Below are 22,230 nucleotides of genomic sequence, written 5' to 3'. Positions count from 1 at the left end.
CTGCAATGAATCAGGACTTTGGATTGAGACAATCCTCTGTGTGCAGAAACATTCAGCAGAGGAGATGTGACTAAAGCTCCACCCTCACCAGACTCACCTGAGACAAACCAGGAAACAGTTTGTTATTCTTCCTCACTAAAGAGAGTCACACAGACTGAAAACCAGACGATCAGATTCACCTTCAGAACAAACTAACAACTTCATCTGAGTGAGTTCATCTACAGGAGAGAAAAGTGGAAAACTACAACACTGCTGCTTCAACCTGCTGACGCTCCACACACTGAAGGTGAGTTTGACTAAAAACACGACTCAAAGTGAAGGTCAATGTCAGTGAAGCATGTAGAGGAGGGAGGGGAGCCATGACTGACTGTACTTTCTGTCTGCTGTGTTTTCAGCCTCACTCAGAGACAAAATGGCTTCCAGATCAGAGGAGGATCTCTGCTGTCCGGTCTGTCATGACGTCTTTAGAGATCCTGTTGTTCTGTCATGTAGCCACAGCTTCTGTAAAGACTGTCTGAAGAGCTGGTGGAGAGAAAAAGTAACACGTGAGTGTCCAATTTGTAAGAGAAGATCTTCAAAGTCAAAACCACCTTGTAACCTGGCCTTAAAGAACCTGTGTGAGGCCTTCTTACAGGAGAGAGATCAGAGAGCTTCAGAGGCTCTCTGCAGTCTGCACTCTGAGAAACTCAAACTCTTCTGTCTGGACCATCAGCAACCAGTGTGTCTCGTCTGCAGAGATTCAGAAAAACACACCAACCACAGATTCAGACCCATCGATGAAGCTGCACGACAACACAAGAAGGAACTTCAGGAAACTCTGGAGACCTTAAAGGAGAAGTTAAAGGTTTTTGAAGAAGTTAAAGTGAAGTCTGATCAAACAGCAGAACACATGAAGGTCCAGGCCCGACGCACAGAGAGGAAGATTAAGGAGCAGTTTAAGAAGCTTCACCAGTTTCTAGAAGAGGAAGAGGAGGCCAGGATCTCTGCACTGAGGGAGGAAGAGGAGCAGAAGAGTCAGATGATGAAGGAGAAGATGGAGACTCTGAGCAGAGAGATAGCAGCTCTTTCAGACACAATCAGAGCCACAGAGGAGGAGCTGAGAGCTGAAGACGTCTCATTCCTGCACAACTACAAGGCTGCAGTGGAAAGAGTCCAGCAGCGCCCCCTGCTGGAGGATCCACAGCTGCTCTCAGGAGCTCTGATAGACGAGGCCAAACACCTGGGCAACCTGACCTTCAACATCTGGAACAAGATGAAGGAGATGGTCTCCTACACTCCTCTGATTCTGGATCCAAACACTGCTCATCCAAAACTCATCCTGTCTGAAGATCTGACCAGTGTGAGACGAGGAGAGGAACAGCAGCTTCCTGATAATCCAGAGAGGTTTGATAAATACATCTCTATCCTGGGCTCTGAGGGCTTTAACTCTGGGATTCACAGCTGGGATGTCGAGGTTGGAGACAGTAGAGCCTGGGTACTGGGTGTGTTAGCAGAGTCTGTCCAGAGGAAGGGATTCATACAGTCTGGATTATGGAGAATATGGTTCAATGAAGGTAAATACTCAGCACGGTCACTACCAGCTCCACCCACTGATCTCAGAGTCCAGAAGAAGCTCCAGAGGATCAGAGTGAATCTGGACTGGAACAGAGGAAAGCTGTCGTTCTCTGATCCTGATACTAACACACACATACACACCTTCACACACACTTTCACTGAGAGACTGTTTCCATTCATTTGCACTGCTGGTAAACTGAATATATTACCACTGAAGGTCTGTGTGACAGTGGAACAGAGCAGTTAAAGATAAAGAGCATGATCATATTTATATTAATGATGTTTATTTCTTAAGGGGGAAACTCTCTGAATTTAAGCTGCACCTGTCCTCCTGCTGACTCATTATTCCAAAGATATGTTTATTTTTGTTTCAGGTATTGTTTTATTTTATTTTTATTATTTAGTTTGACAATCTGCTTTTTGTTTCTGTTGTCGACCTTTATTAAATTACATTACATTCATTTAGCTGACACTTTTATCCAAAGTGACTTACAATAAGTGCATTCAACCATATGGATACAACCCAAAAATTGCAATAATTATGCAAGTACATCATCTTAATTAAATATGCTAAACTGCTTCAAGTGCTACATTTAGAAACAATGAGAGAAAGAAAGAGGGTTTTGTTTTTGTAAAATAATTTCCCTCAGTATCTCTGATCTTTCTGTTTGGTTCGTTTACACTTTTCTTTTTTTTATCGATACTGTGTCATTTTACTGTAAATTGTTGTTCATTTTGATTATTTTGACTTGTGTGTGTGGAGCCATGAAGACCAGCAAAGACTTTGTAGAAGTTGATGAGATCCAAATAAAGAAAAAAGAATCAGTTTATCAATAACTGCATGTTTGAGCAGCCAATCATTGTTCACCAACAAACTTTATTTTAAATTGTAGTCCAGATTATTCCAGAATATGCAAAACATTAAAATCAATGTTTAATTACATGAAATGTTAACAATTTATACAATATATGTAATCATCCAAAAATATATGTACAATTCTCTATTTGATGCAACAACCAGTTCAGGTGACATTTTCCAAACAAGGAGAAAGCCGGAGGAGCAGCAGCCCGCATGGACAAAACCACATATAGACTTTTCTTTATGAATTTTATTTAGAAGAGATATTTTTAGACATGTTTTTACTGTTGATATACTCGTTTCTAGTTCACTTTAACACGACTCGTTCTCAATGAGAACTCTTAACGCAGTGAGCAACAAACAGGACAGGATGGGATGACCAGGTAGGTGGGTGGTTGAGGCGTGGCCCTGCTCCCAAACCAAAGGCCCAGTTCCAATCTGGACCCTACACCCTCCAGATCTCTGTTTGTAGTCACACTCACAGCTAAATGAAGCACCTTCTTTAAGGTGGAGGATATAAATGCAGTGGCAAGCTTTGGGACTAACTTCCCTCTCTAAAGCAAGGAAATAAAAAAATATCAGAATCAGAAATACTTTATTGATCCCCGGGGCGAGATTGAGTTATGTTTTGCTCCCATTCTAGATACATACAGTATATAGTATAACAAGAGTGCAAATAATGATGAAAAATAGGGTCTATCATTAGGTGCATATATATATATATACAGTATATACACTATACAATATACAACACTTTATTATTAAATGAACCTATCTACTATTTTCTAGACTAGGCAAGGGTATATTTGATCCTAAATACAATATACAAATTTACTTTAAGTTGATAACGTCTGTATGACAATAAAGTAGAATAAATTAAATGTCTCTTAGTTTGAGCAGTTGAAGAGTAAATGTTTGTAACGGTAGTCACATGGAACTTACATTGGAGCATGTTCCATGACGGACAAAAAACAGCGTTGCACGTAGTTAGTAAGAGCAGCTGGTTAAGTCGTCATCCATGTAGACTTGCTATTGGAGGGTTTTATAACCCACTTCCACTCCCCGCTAATTGGTTTGGGGTGGAACTTAATATGGCGGACCCCCCACCTGAACGAAGTGGAAGTGGTTAAGGAGAGGGTGTAGGGGTTTGGAATTGGGCCTAAGTTAACTTGTTAACTTTATTAAGGGGACTGTTTGTATCTTCTTACACATATAAATCACCGGGGTCGTCGTCCCATGCGCGCTCGCGTGTGGCTACGCTGTTCAGACTCAGACTCTAACTCAAACTACACGGAAGCACCAAAACCGCAAAGTTATATCTAGTGAAGCCCGTCTTGCAAAACAGTGTTGATCGCGGTCGGAGGACGCGGGGGGAGACCCTAGCTTTGATCTCCAGGGCCGGAGTGTCGGCTGTTCTCTGCTCCGCAGCGAGAAACGTTATCGTCTCCAACCGGGTGCCGGTGTCTCCCTGTTTCCACAGGCCGCGGTTGGGAGGCTGAAGCAGGAAAAGCCAGCACTAGGATCAGCATTGATTCATGGAGAGACCTTCGTCTGGTCAGCTAACATTACTGCCAAGCAGGTGAAATATAGAGTGATATTGTGGTTTTAGCTGACGTGTTTCGCCTCACTGTTTTGAGCGATGCTCGTTCATGTCTATGTAGAGCGAGCACAAGCGTGAGCCTGACGCTGACCTTCGTTGACTTAACGGCCACAGGTGTCGCTATTAACAAGCATTTCTGATTCTTACAAACAGTCCCTTTAAGGCAGTGGTTCCCAAACTTTTTCTGTCAAGCCCCCCTTTGATGATATAGGAACATTGTAAGCCCCCCCACCGCACCCGACCCCACCCACCCCAAATGGGTCCTACCTTCTTTGTTTTGAATTAATTGCATTATAATATATAAACTCTATAAAATATTTGTTTTTTTTTCTAAAATAAGTACATATCACTTCACTTTTCCACTTCACAGTTTATTGTTTAGTTTGTTTTACTGAAAAAAAAATAGCAAAAATAAAATCAATTTCCAAAAAGATTGGACTTTAGATTGCTTTCAGACATATTAATTGCATTACATTCTATTTATATTCTATATATATATTCTATCTATATATATTGTATTAATTGATCTCAGTGAACCTCCCCCTGAATAAATAAAGGTAAAAACATAAATAAAAAAAATTAACTCCTCCGCTATTGTGTGAGCCTTTTTGGATTGGGCGACTCTATAGGCTACTTTGTAGGAAGCGAGTCGTGCTTTCACAGGGACAGATGCAGCTTTTACAAAGTGACTCTGCTGGGCATGACAGTTTTCCAATTTCTTTTTGAAAAACTCAAGGTGCTTGTTCACATGATCGGGGTGGTGGGTTTCCAAATGTCTTTTCAATTTAGTGGGCTTCATACTGTCTGCCGCCAGTATTTTAAGACACACAACAGACTGGGGTCTCTCGTCTTGGCCGACCATGGTGCTTGTAAAGCCCAGGGACAGATATGCCTCGTTATATTTTCTCGTTTTTACCTTTTTTTGTGCCGTTGTTGTGGTGGCCGCATCGCCTGTTACAGCTGTAACAGACTTGCCATCTGATTTGCGCTTTATACCAGTCACAAATCTGTCCATCTTGGTACATCGCTTCCTTCCTAACTCTTATCTTTTTCTCTTTCTCTTTCTGTGTCGCTCTGTGTCTTTCTCGCTCTCTTTGTGTCGCTGTGTGTGTCTCTCTCTCTCTCTCTCTGGTTTTGCCGCTAGTCGGTCTGTAACATGAGCCGCTCTGGGGGGTGTGGTTGGAACACAGTGCATGTCACGTCGGTTCCGCTTGATTTCTTTTTATTTTATTTTTATTTCTTAGGTGCAACCATATGATATAATGCCCTATCTTTACAACTTGTTTGCAATTGTATTCGTTATAATTTAATTTTATATTGTTTTACTGGTGTGTGTGTGTGTGTGTCTATGTGTGTGGGTTGGTGATGAAGCCGCGCCCCCCCTAGGGGGTGCGCCCCCCACTTTGGGAACCACTGCTTTAAGGGGTGCCATGAATATAAGAAAGGGGGACTATGGAAAATATTAGGAATATTTTTTTTCTCTACCTTCGATTAAACCAAATAATCAACTCACCATGGATCCAGAACTGTAGATCCATCCTTCTGATTCAGGAGATGATCTGTTTGGAAGCGATTCTTCTCATTAACATAACTGTTTCAACAGCCTGCTGCACACTATCAGTCTACATATCCTGCAATGAATCAGGACTTTAGATGAGTCACTCCTCTGTGTGCAGCAACATTCAGCAGAGGAAGTGTGACTAAAGCTCCACCCTCACCAGACTCACCTGAGAAACCAGACAAACCAGGAAACAGTTTGTTATTCTTCCTCACTAAAGAGAGTCACACAGACTGAAAACCAGACGATCAGATTCACCTTCAGAACAAACTAACAACTTCATCTGAGTGAGTTCATCTACAGGAGAGAAAAGTGGAAAACTACAACACTGCTGCTTCAACCTGCTGACGCTCCACACACTGAAGGTGAGTTTGACTAAAAACACGACTCAAAGTGAAAGTAAATGTCAGTGAAGCTAGTAGAGGAGGGAGCTGTGGTCAAGCCAGCCGCTGCGTTGGTTTGGGGGTGCTTGTATATCCTAGGCATTACGGTAAGAGCGTGTAAGAACTGATTTCAAAATAAAAGCACCGTTCTGATAAACGTGATAGGCCTTCAAAATAAAAGCACCGTTGTGATGAACGTGATAGGACATTTCAGATTCATTCAAGAGGTCAGTCAGTCTGTCAATAACAAATAAATGAATGAATAAAATGATTAAACAACTAATACATAAATAAGTAAAAAATAAATGAAACAAAATGAATACATATGAAATACTAAATGAAATGAATGATAATTTAAAAAGAAAAACAACCACCTCCAAAATGTAGGTCAGAGAAAAATCTTATTCCAATTGTGTAAATACTTAGTCAAACTTAATATTAAATAATACATTTACAAAGGGTGATCTAACCTCTAAATTACAGTATACAACCTCACACAGTGCCTAATTTAACTTGAGATAGATAGAATTGATAAAAGGAAACTGTCCAATATCACAGACTAATTTCACTTCAGGATGACAGTAGACCACCTCAGAGTGTCACTCAGAGAATATTAGTAGATTCTGATGTAGAATTTCAAAATTAAAGCCCTTTAAAAATCTCATATATGAGCTTTCTTTCCTCTAAATTCAGATTGGGAATTCTACATCATAATGTCCTGATAGTGACGGAGTGATACTCTAAGGTGGTCTACTATTATTCTGTTGTGAAATTAGTTTGTGATAGTTGGTCGTGTCCTTTTAATTCTGATCTGAATTTAGAGGGAAGATAGCCCACATATGAGATTTTTAAAAGGCTTTAATTTCGAAAGACAGTTTCCCTTTAATTATAATCTGAATTTATTTATTCATTCATTTATTTATTTATTATTGACAGACTGACTGACCACTTGAATGAATCTGAATGTCCCATCACGTTCATCAGAATGGTGCTTTTATTTTGAAGGTCTATCACGTTCATCAGAACGGTGCTTTTATTTTGAAGGCATATCACGTTCATCACAACAACGCTTTTATTTTGAAATCAATTCCTACGCCCTCTTACCGTAATGCCTTGGATATACACGTACCGCAAAACAACTTGGGGGCTGGCTTGACTGTGTTTTTCGAAGTGGAGGCTGGCTTGACCGCAGTAGGAGGGAGGGGAGCCATGACTGACTGTACTTTCTGTCTGCTGTGTTTTCAGCTTCACTCAGAGACTAAATGGCTTCCAGATCAGAGGAGGATCTCTGCTGTCCGGTCTGTCATGACGTCTTTAGAGATCCTGTTCTTCTGTCATGTAGCCACAGCTTCTGTAAAGACTGTCTGAAGAGATGGTGGAGAGAGAAAGTAACACGCGAGTGTCCAATTTGTAAGAGAAGATCTTCGAAGGCAGAACCACCTTCTATGCTGGTGTTAAAGAACCTGTGTGAGGCCTTCTTACAGGAGAGAGATCAGAGAGCTTCAGAGGCTCTCTGCAGTCTGCACTCTGAGAAACTCAAACTCTTCTGTCTGGACCATCAGCAGCCAGTGTGTGTCGTCTGCAGAGATTCAGAAAAACACACCAACCACAGATTCAGACCCATCGATGAAGCTGCACGACAACACAAGAAGAAACTTCAGGAAACTCTGGAACCCTTAAAGGAGAAGTTAAAGGTTTTTGAACAAGTTAAAGTGAAGTCTGATCAAACAGCAGAACACATGAAGGTCCAGGCCCGACGCACAGAGAGGAAGATTAAGGAGCAGTTTAAGAAGCTTCACCAGTTTCTAGAAGAGGAAGAGGAGGCCAGGATCTCTGCTCTGAGGGAGGAAGAGGAGCAGAAGAGTCAGATGATGAAGGAGAAGATGGAGGCTCTCAGCAGAGAGATAGCAGCTCTTTCAGACACATTCAGAGCCACAGAGGAGGAGCTGAGAGCTGAAGACGTCTCATTCCTGCTCAACTACAAGGCTGCAGTGGAAAGAGTCCAGCAGCGCCCCCTGCTGGAGGATCCACAGCTGCTCTCAGGAGCTCTGATAGACGAGGCCAAACACCTGGGCAACCTGACCTTCAACATCTGGAACAAGATGAAGGAGATGGTCTCCTACACTCCTCTGATTCTGGATCCAAACACTGCTCATCCATTACTCATCCTGTCTGAAGATCTGACCAGTGTGAGACCAGGAGAGAGACAGCAGCTTCCTGATAATCCAGAGAGGTTTGATGAATACTTCTCTGTCCTGTGCTCTGAGGGCTTTAACTCTGAGACTCACAGCTGGGATGTCGAGGTTGGAGACAATACATCATGGGAACTGGGTGTGTTAGCAGAGTCTGTCCAGAGGAAGGGAGACATACAGTCTGGAATATGGATAATACAGTTCTATGAAGGTAAATACTCAGCAGAGTCACCATCAGCTCCATCCACTGATCTCAGAGTCCAGAAGAAGCTCCAGAGGATCAGAGTGAATCTGGACTGGAACAGAGGAAAGCTGTCGTTCTCTGATCCCGATACTAACACACACATACACACCTTCACACACACTTTCACTGAGAAGCTGTTTCCATACATTAACAGTAGAGATAAACTGAATATATTACCACTGAAGGTCTGTGTGACAGTGGAACAGAGCAGTTAAAGATAAAGAGCATGATCATATTTATATTAATGATGTTTATTTCTTAAGGGGAAAACTCTCTGAATTTAAGCTGCACCTGTCCTCCTGCTGACTCATTATTCCAAAGACATGTTTATTTTTGTTTCAGGTATTGTTTTATTATGTTTTTCTTTTCTTTTTATTATTTAGTTTAACAATCTGCTTTTTGTTTCTGTTGTCGACCTTTATTAAATTACATTACATTCATTTAGCTGACACTTTTATCCACAGTGACTTACAATAAGTTCATTCAACCATATGGATACAACCCAAAAATGTCAATAATTATGCAATTACATCATCTTAATTAAATATGCTAAACTGCTTCAAGTGCTACATTTAGAAACAATAAGAGAGAAAGAAAGAGGGTTTTGTTTTTGTAAAATAATTTCACTCAGTATCTCTGATCTTTCTGTTTGGTTCGTTTACACTTTTCTTTTTTTATTGATACTGTGTCATTTTACTGTAAATTGTTGTTCATTTTGATTATTTTGACTTGTGTGTGGAGCCATGAAGACCAGCAAAGACTTTGTAGAAGTTGATGAGATCCAAATAAAGAAAAAAGAATCAGTTTATCAATAACTGCATGTTTGAGCAGCCAATCATTGTTCACCAACAAACTTTATTTTAAATTGTAGTCCAGATTATTCAAAATTATGCAAAACATTAAAATCAATGTTTAATTACATGAAATGTTAACAATTTATACAATATATGTAATCATCCAAAAATATATGTACAATTCTCTATTTGATGCAACAACCAGTTCAGGTGACATTTTCCAAACATAAGAAAGCCGGAGGAGCAGCAGCCCGCATGGACAAAACCACATATAGACTTTTCTTGATGAATTTTATTTAGAAGAGATATTTTTAGACATGTTTTTACTGTTGATATACTCGTTTCTAGTTCACTTTAACACGACTCGTTCTCAATGAGAAATCTTAACGCAGTGAGACACAAACAGGACAGGATGGGATGACCAGGTAGGTGGGTGGTTGAGGCGTGGCCCTGCTCCCAAACCAAAGGCTCAGTTCCAATCTGGACCCTACACCCTCCAGATCTCCGTCTGTAGTCACACTCACAGCTAAATGAAGCACCTTCTTTAAGGTGGAGGATATAAATGCAGTGGCAAGCTTTGGGACTAACTTCCCTCTCTAAAGCAAGGAAATAAAAAAAAAATATCAGAATCAGAAATACTTTATTGATCCCCGGGGCGAGATTGAGATATGTTTTGCTCCCATTCTAGATACATACAGTATATAGTATAACAAGAGTGCAAATAATGATGAAAAATAGGGTCTATCATTAGGTGTGTAAAAATGCAAGAACAGTATAAATAAATATGAATGTTAGTTTAAATGTATGTATAAATAAATGCAGTGTTAATACCAGAGTGAACCAGATTATTGAATTATTGAACTAAATTATTGTACTGTTAAATCAGTATTACACAGTTGAAGATATAATAAATTATGGGGTTAAAAATAATAAATATATGTTGCATATATATATATATATATACATATTAGGGATCGACCGATATGGTGTTTTCAGGACCAATACCGATTATTAGTAATCAAGGAGACCGATAACCGGTATTTTGAACCGATATACATTTGTAGTAAAAATTTAAATCTTGGTGTCAAAAAAGGGAATAACACAAAACTTCATTGAAATGCATTAAAGCATATGTTTAATTAAAAGAGAACTTTTCAACATTATCTTAAAACAAAAAGTGCAGGGAGGTCCCAGCTTCTTATAAAGTTAACTGAACATTTAAATAAATAAATAAATAAACAATATCTCTAAATTTGTGCTGAAGTTTGAGTCTCAATTCAGCAGCAGCAGACTGTGGTGCAGAAAGCAGAGTTGCTCAGCCTGTTCTCCAGTGAGACGGCTTCTGTTCCTCAAATTAACTGGAATACTTCATGACCAATGATTACTAGAACTGGATATGTCCAATAGCGATAGAAGTGACTATTCAACTCTCTGCAGTGTCTGTATGGATTAACACAGGCCTTATATTCAGTTCCATTACATTACATTAAACTGGGCCTCTCTAACAGCAAGATGTGACAGGTACTGGTTTCTGTTTATTTATAAAGCCCTTAACTGGCCATCATATATCACATTACATATTACTGATATTATAACACAACTGTCAAAAGTCAGAGCTGCTTCAGGACAGACTCAGTAACATTAGTTAGTTCATTCTCACTGTGCAATATCATTTTCCACTTGTGCAATTTTGTTAATAGTCTGTTTATTGTCAATACTGTATATACTGCTCCTATTTTGATACTTCTATTTAAATGGTTCATATTTTGTTACACTTTGTTTAGCTCTTTTTTACTGTGTTAGCTGATGCTTCTTGTTTTTTGCACTATCCCCTTTGCTGCTGTGCACTGCAAACTGTGGGACTAATAAATGAATATCTTATCTTATCTTATCTTATCTTAGTTAGTAACGTTAGTCCTGGTTGAGACTGAGAGGACCAGCTGATCAGATGTTTTGCTAGTCAGCTGGCTAAATTATGGATCAACAAATGAACGTATTGACGTTCGCTATCGCATTCAAGCTCTACGACGCTCCACATCATCTCACGTTGTTCATGTAAACGTTCACGTAAAAACACAAACTCATACGGGCGAGGAATGTTACGTTCGCAAATCAGCAGCTAAAGCAAGTTTCAGTTCCACTGTGTAACTGGTAAACTAGTGTAAATCTTTTTATTAAATTTTTCAAAGTACATAGTCAAAACAACATACCAAACAATATAAGGTGCACAACATATCAGACAAGTACATACGTAACTAAAATACTAGAGAAAAAGAAAGAAAAAAAAAAAAAAATTGTGGAACACTACTAAAATAACATACATTTATACATCCATACTTGTGTGAATGTGGATTTTGAGAGTGTGTGTGTGTGTGTGTGTGTGTGCACGTGTGGGTGGGGGATGAGGGGGGGGGGATCAGGGGAGCCTACATCTGCTGTTTAGATACATATTCATGTTCAAAGTAAAAGAGAAAAGGCCTCCACACTTTGAAAAACCTCTTAGATGAGCCTCTTGTTGAGTATCTAAGTTTCTCTAGCTTTAAATATGTCATTACACTTTCTATCCATTGAGAATGCGTCGGTGGATTGTTGGATTTCCACTGTAGTAGTATTAGCCTTCGCGCTAGCAGTGAGGAAAAAGCCACTGCATCAGCTTGAACCAATGACAGTGAGACTTCTGGAGGAGCTACCCCAAATATCGCAATTGTTGGGTCTGGCTGTATTTCTTTACCACAAATGTATGAAAAGGTCTCAAAGATAGCGGTCCAGAGTGGAACCAGGGCTGGGCAAGTCCAAAACATGTGATAAAGGGTGGCATCGTCTTGATGGCAACGGGAGCAAGTTGGATCTGTTCCTGGGAACATCTTTGCGAGTTTGCTTTTTGAAAGGTGGAGTCTGTGAATAATCTTAAATTGTAGTAATCCATGTTTTACACAGATAGATGTTGAATGGATCCGTTCAATTGCAAACCGCCAAACTTTATCTGAAATAACCGCTCCGAAGTCTTTACCCCATTGTTCCCTGAGATGGTTCAGTGAAGGCGATGCCACCCTTTGAATTTCACTGTAGAAGTCTAGATATCAGACCACGTTCAAGAGGATCCAAATCTAAAAATTCCTCAATCCAAACATTTGTCAGGCGAGATGGGAAGGAAACAAAAAGCTTTCTGACTAGGCTGCGCACTTGCAAATACCTGAAAAAATGAGATTTAGGTATGTCATGTTCTCTAACAATGTGCTCAAAAGACATAAAGTTATTATTTTGAAAAAGATCCCTTATACATCGTAGCCCCTTCCTGAACCATAACTGGAATGCAGAGTCTATTAATGAAGGTGGAAATAGCCCGTTAGATACGATAGGTAGCAAAGTGAGCGCCTGTTTATGTTTAAAATGTGACCTAAACTGGGACCATATTTTCAGTGAGCCACTTACAATGGGGTTGACTGTCTGCCTTTTTTTGCTGAGAGGTAGTGGTGCACAAAGCATTGATGGTAAGGATACTGGATTGCAAACAAATTGTTCCATCTCAGCCCATAATAGTCCTGTGCCCTCATAGAAACTTGATACCCAGTGAATAACTTTATGAATGTTGGAAGCCCAGTAATAATGCAGAAAATTTGGCAGTGCCAGTCCCCCCGCATCTTTCGGTCTCTCTAGATATGCTTTTCTAATTCTAGGAATGTTTTTGTTCCAAATAAAGGAAGATATGTATTTATCCAAACTCTTAAAAAAAGATTTTGCAATAAACACAGGAACATTCTGAAACAGGAAGAGAAGTCTAGGTAGAATGGTCATCTTGACGGAATTTACCCTACCCGCTAGGGAAATAGGTAGTAATGACCATCGGTTTAAGTCTTGTTTGGCTTTCTCTAATGCTGGCAACATATTACATTTGAATAAGTCCTTATATTTACGTGTCACCGAAACACCCAAGTATGTGAATTTGTCTCTAGCTACTTTGAATGGGAACCGGTCAAAATTGAACTGCTGTACATGATCATTTATCGGAAATATTATACTTTTGGAAAGATTTATTTTATAACCTGATATTTTCCCAAATTTGGATATAATGTCCAGGGCTTTAGGGATTGATGTCTCGGGTTCGGAGATATAAAGAATAAGATCATCCGCATATAATGATACTTTATGGGTGTGGCCACCCCTGTTTATCCCCATCAAGTTTACCTCTTGTCTTATTGCTAAGGCTAAGGGCTCTATGGCTATATTAAACAAGAGTGGGGACAACGGACAGCCCTGTCTAGTACCTCTGTAAAGAGGAAAATAGTCTGATATAATCTTGTTAGTTCGGATACATGCTTTTGGAGAGGTATATATGACCCTGATCCAAGAGCAGAAAGTGGGACCAAAACCAAACTTTTTGAAAACTGCAAAGAGATATTCATATTCAATGCGATCAAAAGCTTTGTGGGCGTCGAGGGAGATTAGCACCTCTGGTAAGGGCGGTCCATTAGAGGAGTAGAGTATGTTAAAGAGTCTATGTAAATTACCAGAAAGTTGTCGCCCGGAGATAAACCCTGACTGGTCGGGATGAATTATAGAGTGAATGACAGAGTCAAGTCGTGATGCAAGGGCTTTAATTAAGATCTTATAGTCGTTTGAGAGCAAACTTATAGGCCGATATGAGTCACATTTCAAACGATCCTTGTCTTTTTTATGTAAAACTGAAATTATGGCTTGTGTCATGGTGGGTGGTAATAACTTCTTTTCAAGTACTTCTGCAAACACATCTCTCAAAATGGGGACCAGTTTAAGTGCAAATTTTTTATAAAAATCAATGGGAAACCCATCAGGTCCGGGGGCTTTTCCACTTTTCATTCCTATAATTGCAAGCTCAATTTCCCTAGCTGATATAGGCTGTTCAAGATTTTTTTTTTTCCTTTTCACTAATTGGAGATAATTCTAGATTGTTAAGAAAAGTTTCTGTCTCTGCTCCACCACAAGACTCTGACGTATATAAATCCACATAAAATTTCTTAAATTGATTATTAATATCCAATTGATTCGTGGTTATACCATGAGGGGTTTCTATCTCTGCTATGTATCCAGCTTCAGTAGCTTGTCTTAACTGGTGGCTGAGTAATTTACTGTCTCTCTCTCCATATTCGTATTCCCTCTGCCTGGATTTTAGATACAGCTCCTCTTCTGACCCTGTAGTTAATATATCAAGTTCTGTTTGTAATGCCACTCGTTCCATGTAGAGGTTGGTATGGGGATTCTGAGAGTGTTCTCTATCTACAGCATTTATTCTGGAGATGAGTTGATTGGTCCTTTCCACTCTTTTTTTATTCACATTAGCGTTATATGAAATTATCTGGCCCCGTAAAAAGGCCTTCATTGCCTCCCAGAGGGTGTGTTTACTTATGTCTGGTGTCTGATTAGTCTCAAGGAAGAAATCTATTTGCTTTGACATAAAAGACTCAAACTCTTTATCTGCCAGTAGGCTAGGGTTTAGCCTCCATACACGTCTTGATGGTATATTGTCTGTGAAATTAAGTTTCATAGAGACAGGGCTGTGGTCAGAAATAACTATGCCTGTGTAATCGCAAGATTTTAGCAAGGGCAACATTCTCTTGTCTATGAAAATGAAATCGATTCTAGAGTATGTCTGGTGTGCTGTAGAAAAAAAAGAATATTGCCTGGATGTTGGGTTCTTGTATTTCCATGCATCTACCATTCCATAAGTTTGTAAAAAATCATTTACACATCGGGCTGATCTGCTCAGCGTCCCAGATAGAGATTTTGATCGGTCTAAAACTGGATGTAATACACAGTTTAAATCTCCACCTAGTATAAGCTGATGACTATTCGGGTCTGGGAGACATGCAAAGAGGTCACTGAAGAATTTCACGTTGTCCCAGTTGGGGGCGTATACATTTACCAACACTACAGGTAAATTGAACAGCTTCCCCTGTACAATCACAAATCTCCCATCCTTGTCTGTAATTACTTTTGACTCTTCAAACACAACATCTCTATGTATAAGGATGGCTGTACCTCGACTCTTTGCTGTAAATTTTGAATGGAAAATTTTGGAAAAGCCACCTCTGAGTAGTTTATTGTGGTCTTTTGGGAGGAGATGAGTTTCTTGTAAGTAAACTATCTCTGCTTTCTGTTTGGTGATGTGGGAAAATATTTTACTTCGTTTAATCGGATGGTTAAGACCACGACAGTTCCAACTCATCACAACAGTGTTATTTCTATCCACCATTCCTTGCTCTTTTCAAATGTATCGCATTGTGGGCTCCCTGAAGTGTTGGGGTGGGGGTAGGGGTGGGATACAAACATACCATAAAACAATAATAATGATAATAACAACAACATACATATAACATTAGGCTGGCCTCCAAACGGGAGGCTGCCAGTAGCCTACCTACAGCTACAACTCCTAACCTACTTCCCAAGCAACTCCTCCAACAGGCTTGAGCTTCAACCAAAACTATCATTGAAAATATTATTTCAAAAATGAATTTCTCTTTAACAAAGTTACTCTTATTATCCCGTAAACAGTCCCTTTAAGTAGCCTTTCCAAAATGTAAAACATAAGCAGTAATGGGGATTTCACCAAATTATCATCATTTTGGAGTACAAAACTCCCTAGCCAGGTATCCCATCCATCACCTCACCTTAACTGTGGGTGGTATATCAAATAAAACAAAAACGAACAGACTTATGATAGGATTATGCTTCTCACACTATTTTAAACATGCCAAAACCTCAATTAAACAAACATAAGTGAGAAGGTTGAATAACAGCCTACCTTCATCTTGGAGCTTTCAAAATCCCCAAAAAATTAATAAATAAATAACAGGCTACTGTCCAAGCTGTCCATCTATGTTAGACTAGCTGTATCCCTCTTTCATCGCCTCGGTGTATGGCCATTTACATTACTCAAACGTAGTTCACTGTTATATAATGGCCAACATGTAGTACACCAATATCCATTCATTTTATGACTTTAGCTTCCCCTTCACAAACTCCATGGCTACCTTGGCGTCCTTGAAGCTCCGTCTGATCCCCTCCGTGGTCGTGATTCGCAGCTCCGCTGGGTAAAACAAGCCGTAGCGTACTCCGTCGAGACGCCGCAGCTCACCGCGCACCTCGTTGAAGGCAGCCCGTTGTTTGGTGATCTTCTGGGTGTAGTCGGGTTGGATGCGTATTCTTTCACCATCTGGAGTAACAGTCTCTTTTTTCTGTATGGCCGTCTTCATCAGCAACTCCCGTTCCTGAAAGTAGTGGCACCGCACTATCAGTGCTCTCGCTGGCTGGTCATCTCCCGGTCTTTCCCGTAAAGTGCGGTGTGCCCGGTCCAACAGAGGAGCTTTATCCAGCCCAAGAGAGTCCATCAGCAGTTGTGAAACAAATTCTGGAACATGTTTTCCATCCTCTCGTCTCTCCTTCACACCGATTATGCGCATATTGCAGCGGCGGGATCTAGCCTCCAAGTCCTCATTCTTCTGCTCCAGGCTGGTAACGTCGCGCTTCAGCTGGGCTACCTCCTGTTGAAGGCAGGTTATAGCGTCTGAGTGTTCGTTCCCTGCTTCCTCCATATCGGACACCCGGGCTTCCAGTGCCGTGGTCTTCATGTTTGACTGCTCCATCGCATTTTTAAATTCTCCTCTTAACTGTCCACACTGATTTCTGATCTCAGTGGCTTGAGTCTCTGCCTTCTCGTCAATTTTCGAGAGTAGCTCCACTTTCAGTGTCCTTATCTCACGGAGAATCGCCACTTGGCCGCCGCCAGCTTCTTCGCCCGTGCTCTCCTTGCTAGCTGCGGGCATGCTAGCTTCTTGTGTCTTGTGGCGCGGCATGGTCCGTCAAGTTCTAAACTAACGTTACAACGCTGCTTCTAGTGCTATTTTATCTTCCCCTTTCACTTATAATTAAACAAAGACACTTTACACTGGTCGAGAATGTATTTCTGCTTTGATAAGTCAAGTTTGGTGAAGCGCTCAGCCTGACACGTCTTCACATGGTGTCGCTCAACCGGAAGTCTGGTAAACTAGACATGCTTGTTAGCATATAAATAGATCATAAGATCGTGGTGTTTCTGCAACTTCAGCATAAAGGATTGGGATGTTTATTGGAACTTACACAACAATATCTTCCGTGTTACCGAAAGGTCACGGTTCCGCTCACCGGAGCGGCTCCGTCTGTCTGTCTGTCTTGGTCTGCACGTCTGGGGCACGGTAACCCTCAGTGTTGATTGGCTAGTGCTCATTGTGTGTAACCAATCAGATAGTGCTGTGGGCGGGACATTGAGCTAGACTGCACAGTGGAGAGCGCTGACAGCAGGCTGACACAGAGAGGAGGCTGATCAGAGCCAAAGTAGCGCATTTATAAATTAATTCAATTTATCGGTTATCGGTTAAAAAAAATGCCGATACCGATAATCGGCAAAATGCTGAATATCGGCCGATAATATCGCCAAGGCCAATAATCGGTCGATCCCTAATATATATATATATATACACATGTATAAATATACAACACTTTATAATCAAATGAACATGTCTACCATTTTCTAGACTAGACAAGGGTATATTTGATCCTAAATACAATATGCAATATTTACTTGAAGTTGATAACGTCTGTATGACAATAAAGTAAAATAAATTAAATGTCTCTCTTAGTTGGAGCAGTTTAAGAGTAAATGTTTGTAACGGTAGTCACATGGAACTTACATTGGAGCATGTTCCATGACGGACAAAAAACAGCATTGCACTTAGTCAGTGAGAGCAGCTGGTTAAGTCGTCATCCATGTAGACTTGCTATTGGAGGGTTTTTATAACCCACTTCCACTCCCCGCTAATTGGTTTGGGGTGGCACTTCATATGGCGGACCCTCCACCTGAACGAAGTGGAAGTGGTTAAGGAGAGGGTGTAGGGGTTTGGAATTGGGACGAAGTTAACTTGTTAACTTCATTAAGGGGTGCCATGAATATAAGAAAGGGGGACTATGGAACATTTTAGGAATATTTTTTCTCTACCTTCGATTTAACCAAATAATCAACTCGCCATGGATCCAGAACTGTAGATCCATCCTTCTGATTCAGGCGATGATCTGTTTGGAAGCGATTCTTCTCATAAACGTAACTGTTGCAACAACCTGCTGCACACTATCAGTCTACATGTCCTGCAATGAATCAGGACTTTGCATGAGTCACTCCTCTGTGTCCAACAACATTCAGCAGAGGAGATGTGACTAAAGCTCCACCTTCACCAGACTCACCTGATAAACCAGACAAACCAGGAAACAGTTTGTTATTCTTCCTCACTAAAGAGAGTCACACAGACTGAAAACCAGACGATCAGATTCACCTTCAGAACAAACTAACAACTTCATCTGAGTGAGTTCATCTACAGGAGAGAAAAGTGGAAAACTACAACACTGCTGCTTCAACCTGCTGACGCTCCACACACTGAAGGTGAGTTTGACTAAAATCACGACTCAAAGTGAAGGTCAATGTCAGTGAAGCTAGTAGAGGAGGGAGGGGAGCCATGACTGACTGAACTTTCTGTCTGCTGTGTTTTCAGCTTCACTCAGAGACAAAATGGCTTCCAGATCAGAGGAGGATCTCTGCTGTCCGGTCTGTCATGACGTCTTTAGAGATCCTGTTCTCCTGTCATGTAGCCACAGCTTCTGTAAAGACTGTCTGGAGAACTGGTGGAGAGAGAAACTAACACGTGAGTGTCCAGTTTGTAAGAGAAGATCTTCAAAGCCACAACCACCTTGTAACCTGGCCTTAAAGAACCTGTGTGAGGTCTTCTTACAGGAGAGAGATCAGAGAGCTTCAGAGGCTCTCTGCAGTCTGCACTCTGAGGAACTCAGACTCTTCTGTCTGGACCATCAGCAGCCAGTGTGTGTCGTCTGCAGAGATTCAGAAAAACACACCAACCACAGATTCAGACCCATCGATGAAGCTGCACGACAACACAAGAAGAAACTTCAGGAAACTCTGGAGACCTTAAAGGAGAAGTTAAAGGTTTTTGAACAAGTTAAAGTGAAGTCTGATCAAACAGCAGAACACATGAAGGTCCAGGCCAGGAGCACAGAGAGGAAGATTAAGGAGCAGTTTAAGAAGCTTCACCAGTTTCTAGAAGAGGAAGAGGAGGCCAGGATCTCTGCACTGAGGGAGGAAGAGGAGCAGAAGAGCCAGATGATGAAGGAGAAGATGGAGGCTCTGAGCAGAGAGATAGCAGCTCTTTCAGACACATTCAGAGCCACAGAGGAGGAGCTGAGAGCTGAAGACGTCTCATTCCTGCACAACTACAAGGCTGCAGTGGAAAGAGTCCAGCAGCGCCCCCTGCTGGAGGATCCACAGCTGCTCTCAGGAGCTCTGATAGACGAGGCCAAACACCTGGGCAACCTGACCTTCAACATCTGGAACAAGATGAAGGAGATGGTCTCCTACACTCCTCTGATTCTGGATCCAAACACTGCTCATCCATTACTCATCCTGTCTGAAGATCTGACCAGTGTGAGAGGAGGAGAGAAACAGCAGCTTCCTGATAATCCAGAAAGGTTTGATGAACGCTGGTCTGTCCTGGGCTCTGAGGGCTTTAACTCTGGGACTCACAGCTGGGATGTCGAGGTTGGAGACAGTACATACTGGTCTCTGGGTGTGTTAGCAGAGTCTGTCCAGAGGAAGGGATTCATACGGTCTGGATTATGGAGAATACAGTTCCATAAAGGTAAATACTCAGCATCGTCACTACCAGCTCCACCCACTGATCTCAGAGTCCAGAAGAAGCTCCAGAGGATCAGAGTGAATCTGGACTGGAACAGAGGAAAGCTGTCGTTCTCTGATCCTGATACTAACACACACATCCACACCTTCACACACACTTTCACTGAGAAGCTGTTTCCATACATTTACACTTTTGGTCAACTGAATATATTACCACTGAAGGTCTGTGTGACAGTGGAACAGAGCAGTTAAAGATAAAGAGCATGATCATATTTATATTAATGATGTTTATTTCTTAAGGGGAAAACTCTCTGAATTTAAGCTGCACCTGTCCTCCTGCTGACTCATTATTCCAAAGATATATTTATTTTTGTTTCAGGTATTGTTTTATTATGTTTTTATTTTCTTTTTATTATTTAGTTTGACAATCTGCTTTTTGTTTCTGTTGTCGACCTTTATTAAATTACATTACATTCATTTACCTGACCCTTTTATCCAAAGTGACTTACAATAAGTGCATTCAACCATATGGATACAACCCAAAAATTGCAATAATTATGCAAGTACATCATCTTAATTAAATATACTAAACTGCTTCAAATGCTACATTTAGAAACAATAAGAGAGAAAGAAAGAGGGTTTTGTTTTTTGTAAAATAATTTCACTCAGTATCTCTGATCTTTCTGTTTGGTTCGTTTACACTTTTCTTTTATTGATACTGTTTCATTTTACTGTAAATTGTTGTTCATTTTGATTATTTTGACTTGTGTGTGTGGAGCCATGAAGACCAGCAAAGACTTTGTAGAAGTTGATGAGATCCAAATAAAGAAAAAAGAATCAGTTTATCAATAACTGCATGTTTGAGCAGCCAATCATTGTTCACCAACAAACTTTATTTTAAATTGTAGTCCAGATTATTCCAAATTATTCAAAACATTAAAATCAATGTCTAATTACATGAAATGTTAACAATTTATACAATATATGTAATCATCCAAAAATATATGTACAATTCTCTATTTGATGCAACAACCAGTTCAGGTGACATTTTCCAAACATAAGAAAGCCGGAGGAGCAGCAGCCTGCATGGACAAAACCACATATAGACTTTTCTTGATGAATTTTATTTAGAAGAGATATTTTTAGACATGTTTTTACTGTTGATATACTCGTTTCTAGTTCACTTTAACACAAGTCGTTCTCAATGAGAACTCTTAACGCAGAGAGCAACAAACAGGACAGAATGGGATGACCAGGTAGGTGGGTGGTTGAGGCGTGGCCCTGCTCCCAAACCAAAGGCCCAGTTCCAATCTGGACCCTACACCCTCCGGATCTCCGTCTGTAGTCACACTCACAGCTAAATGAAGCACCTTCTTCAAGGTGGAGGATATAAATGCAGTGGCAAGCTTTGCGACTAACTTCCCTCTCTAAAGCAAGGAAATAAAAAAAAAATATCAGAATCAGAAATACTTTATTGATCCCCGGGGCGAGATTGAGTTATGTTTTGCTCCCATTCTAGATACATACAGTATATAGAATAACAAGAGTGCAAATAGTGATGAAAAATAGGGTCTATCATTGGGTGTGTAAAAATGCAAGAATAGTATAAATAAATATGAATGTTAGTTTAAATATATGTATAAATAAATGCAGTGTTAATACCAGAGTAAACCAGATTATTGAATTATTGCACTAAATTATTGTACTGTTAAGTCAGTATTACACAGTTGAAGATATAAGAAATTATGGGGTTAAAAATAATAAATATATGTTGCATATATATACTGTATATATATATACATATATATATACAGTATATATACATATTAGGGATCGACCGATATGTTTGTTTTAAGACTGATACCGATTATTAGTAATCAAGGAGACCGATAACCGATATTTTGAACCGATATACATTTGCAGTAAAAATTTAAATCTTGTTGTCAAAAATGGGAATAACACAAAACTTCATTGAAATACATTAAAGCACATGTTTAATTAAAGGTCACCTATTATGCAAAATGCACTTTTCCATGTCTTTTAAACATCAATATCTGTCCCCAGTGTGTCTACAGGCCACCATAGTATCATAAAAGACCATCCTCTCTCTTTTTCTCCTGCTCCGTTTGTCCGGAAATGGGTGTAGAAAATCACTTCGCTTTTTTTCCTTCTCTTCTGACGTCATTAGAGAAATGCAAGCCATGTAAGGGTTTCCTGGTCGAACCAGAGAGAACCTTCAGTAGCTGACCCCGCCCCACAGCGCGTCACTGTCTCTCCTCCTCAACCGAACTTGAGCAAAGTAGCTCCTACTGTTAGTCTGCAAGAACCAGCAGAACAG

General features: G+C 40.3%; 3 protein-coding genes across 5 annotated transcripts; all 3 read left to right on the top strand.

Annotated features, from left to right (window-relative positions):
* The first annotated feature begins 150 nt into the window (after positions 1 to 150).
* LOC119491252 (nuclear factor 7, brain-like) lies at positions 151 to 8,734 on the top strand. Of its 2 annotated transcripts, none has more exons than XM_037775064.1 (2): positions 151 to 286; positions 7,200 to 8,734. In XM_037775064.1, exon 2 carries the CDS (start codon positions 7,217 to 7,219, stop codon positions 8,603 to 8,605), a length of 1,389 nt encoding a protein of 462 aa, XP_037630992.1. In that variant the 5' UTR covers positions 151 to 286; positions 7,200 to 7,216; the 3' UTR covers positions 8,606 to 8,734. The 2 variants fall into 2 exon arrangements, with proteins under 2 accessions (XP_037630992.1, XP_037630982.1); XM_037775054.1 differs by lacking the exon at positions 151 to 286 and adding an exon at positions 5,612 to 5,936.
* LOC119491269 (nuclear factor 7, brain-like) lies at positions 188 to 20,745 on the top strand. Of its 2 annotated transcripts, none has more exons than XM_037775097.1 (3): positions 188 to 286; positions 396 to 1,928; positions 20,272 to 20,745. In XM_037775097.1, the coding sequence occupies exon 2, from the start codon at positions 413 to 415 to the stop codon at positions 1,799 to 1,801; it is 1,389 nt and encodes a 462-aa protein (XP_037631025.1). In that variant the 5' UTR covers positions 188 to 286; positions 396 to 412; the 3' UTR covers positions 1,802 to 1,928; positions 20,272 to 20,745. The 2 variants fall into 2 exon arrangements, with proteins under 2 accessions (XP_037631025.1, XP_037631035.1); XM_037775107.1 differs by lacking the exon at positions 20,272 to 20,745 and adding an exon at positions 8,733 to 8,791.
* On the top strand, positions 18,429 to 20,744 carry LOC119491244 (zinc-binding protein A33-like). Its single transcript, XM_037775046.1, has 2 exons — positions 18,429 to 18,629; positions 18,739 to 20,744. The coding sequence occupies exon 2, from the start codon at positions 18,756 to 18,758 to the stop codon at positions 20,142 to 20,144; it is 1,389 nt and encodes a 462-aa protein (XP_037630974.1). The 5' UTR covers positions 18,429 to 18,629; positions 18,739 to 18,755; the 3' UTR covers positions 20,145 to 20,744.
* Positions 20,746 to 22,230: the final 1,485 nt, after the last annotated feature.

The sequence above is a fragment of the Sebastes umbrosus genome, chromosome 1 (genome assembly GCF_015220745.1).
Source record: "Sebastes umbrosus isolate fSebUmb1 chromosome 1, fSebUmb1.pri, whole genome shotgun sequence".
NCBI classification, from domain to species: Eukaryota; Metazoa; Chordata; class Actinopteri; order Perciformes; family Sebastidae; genus Sebastes; species Sebastes umbrosus.
The sequence above is the reverse complement of the archived record's forward strand: the minus strand, read 5'-3'. Positions and strand labels throughout refer to the sequence as shown.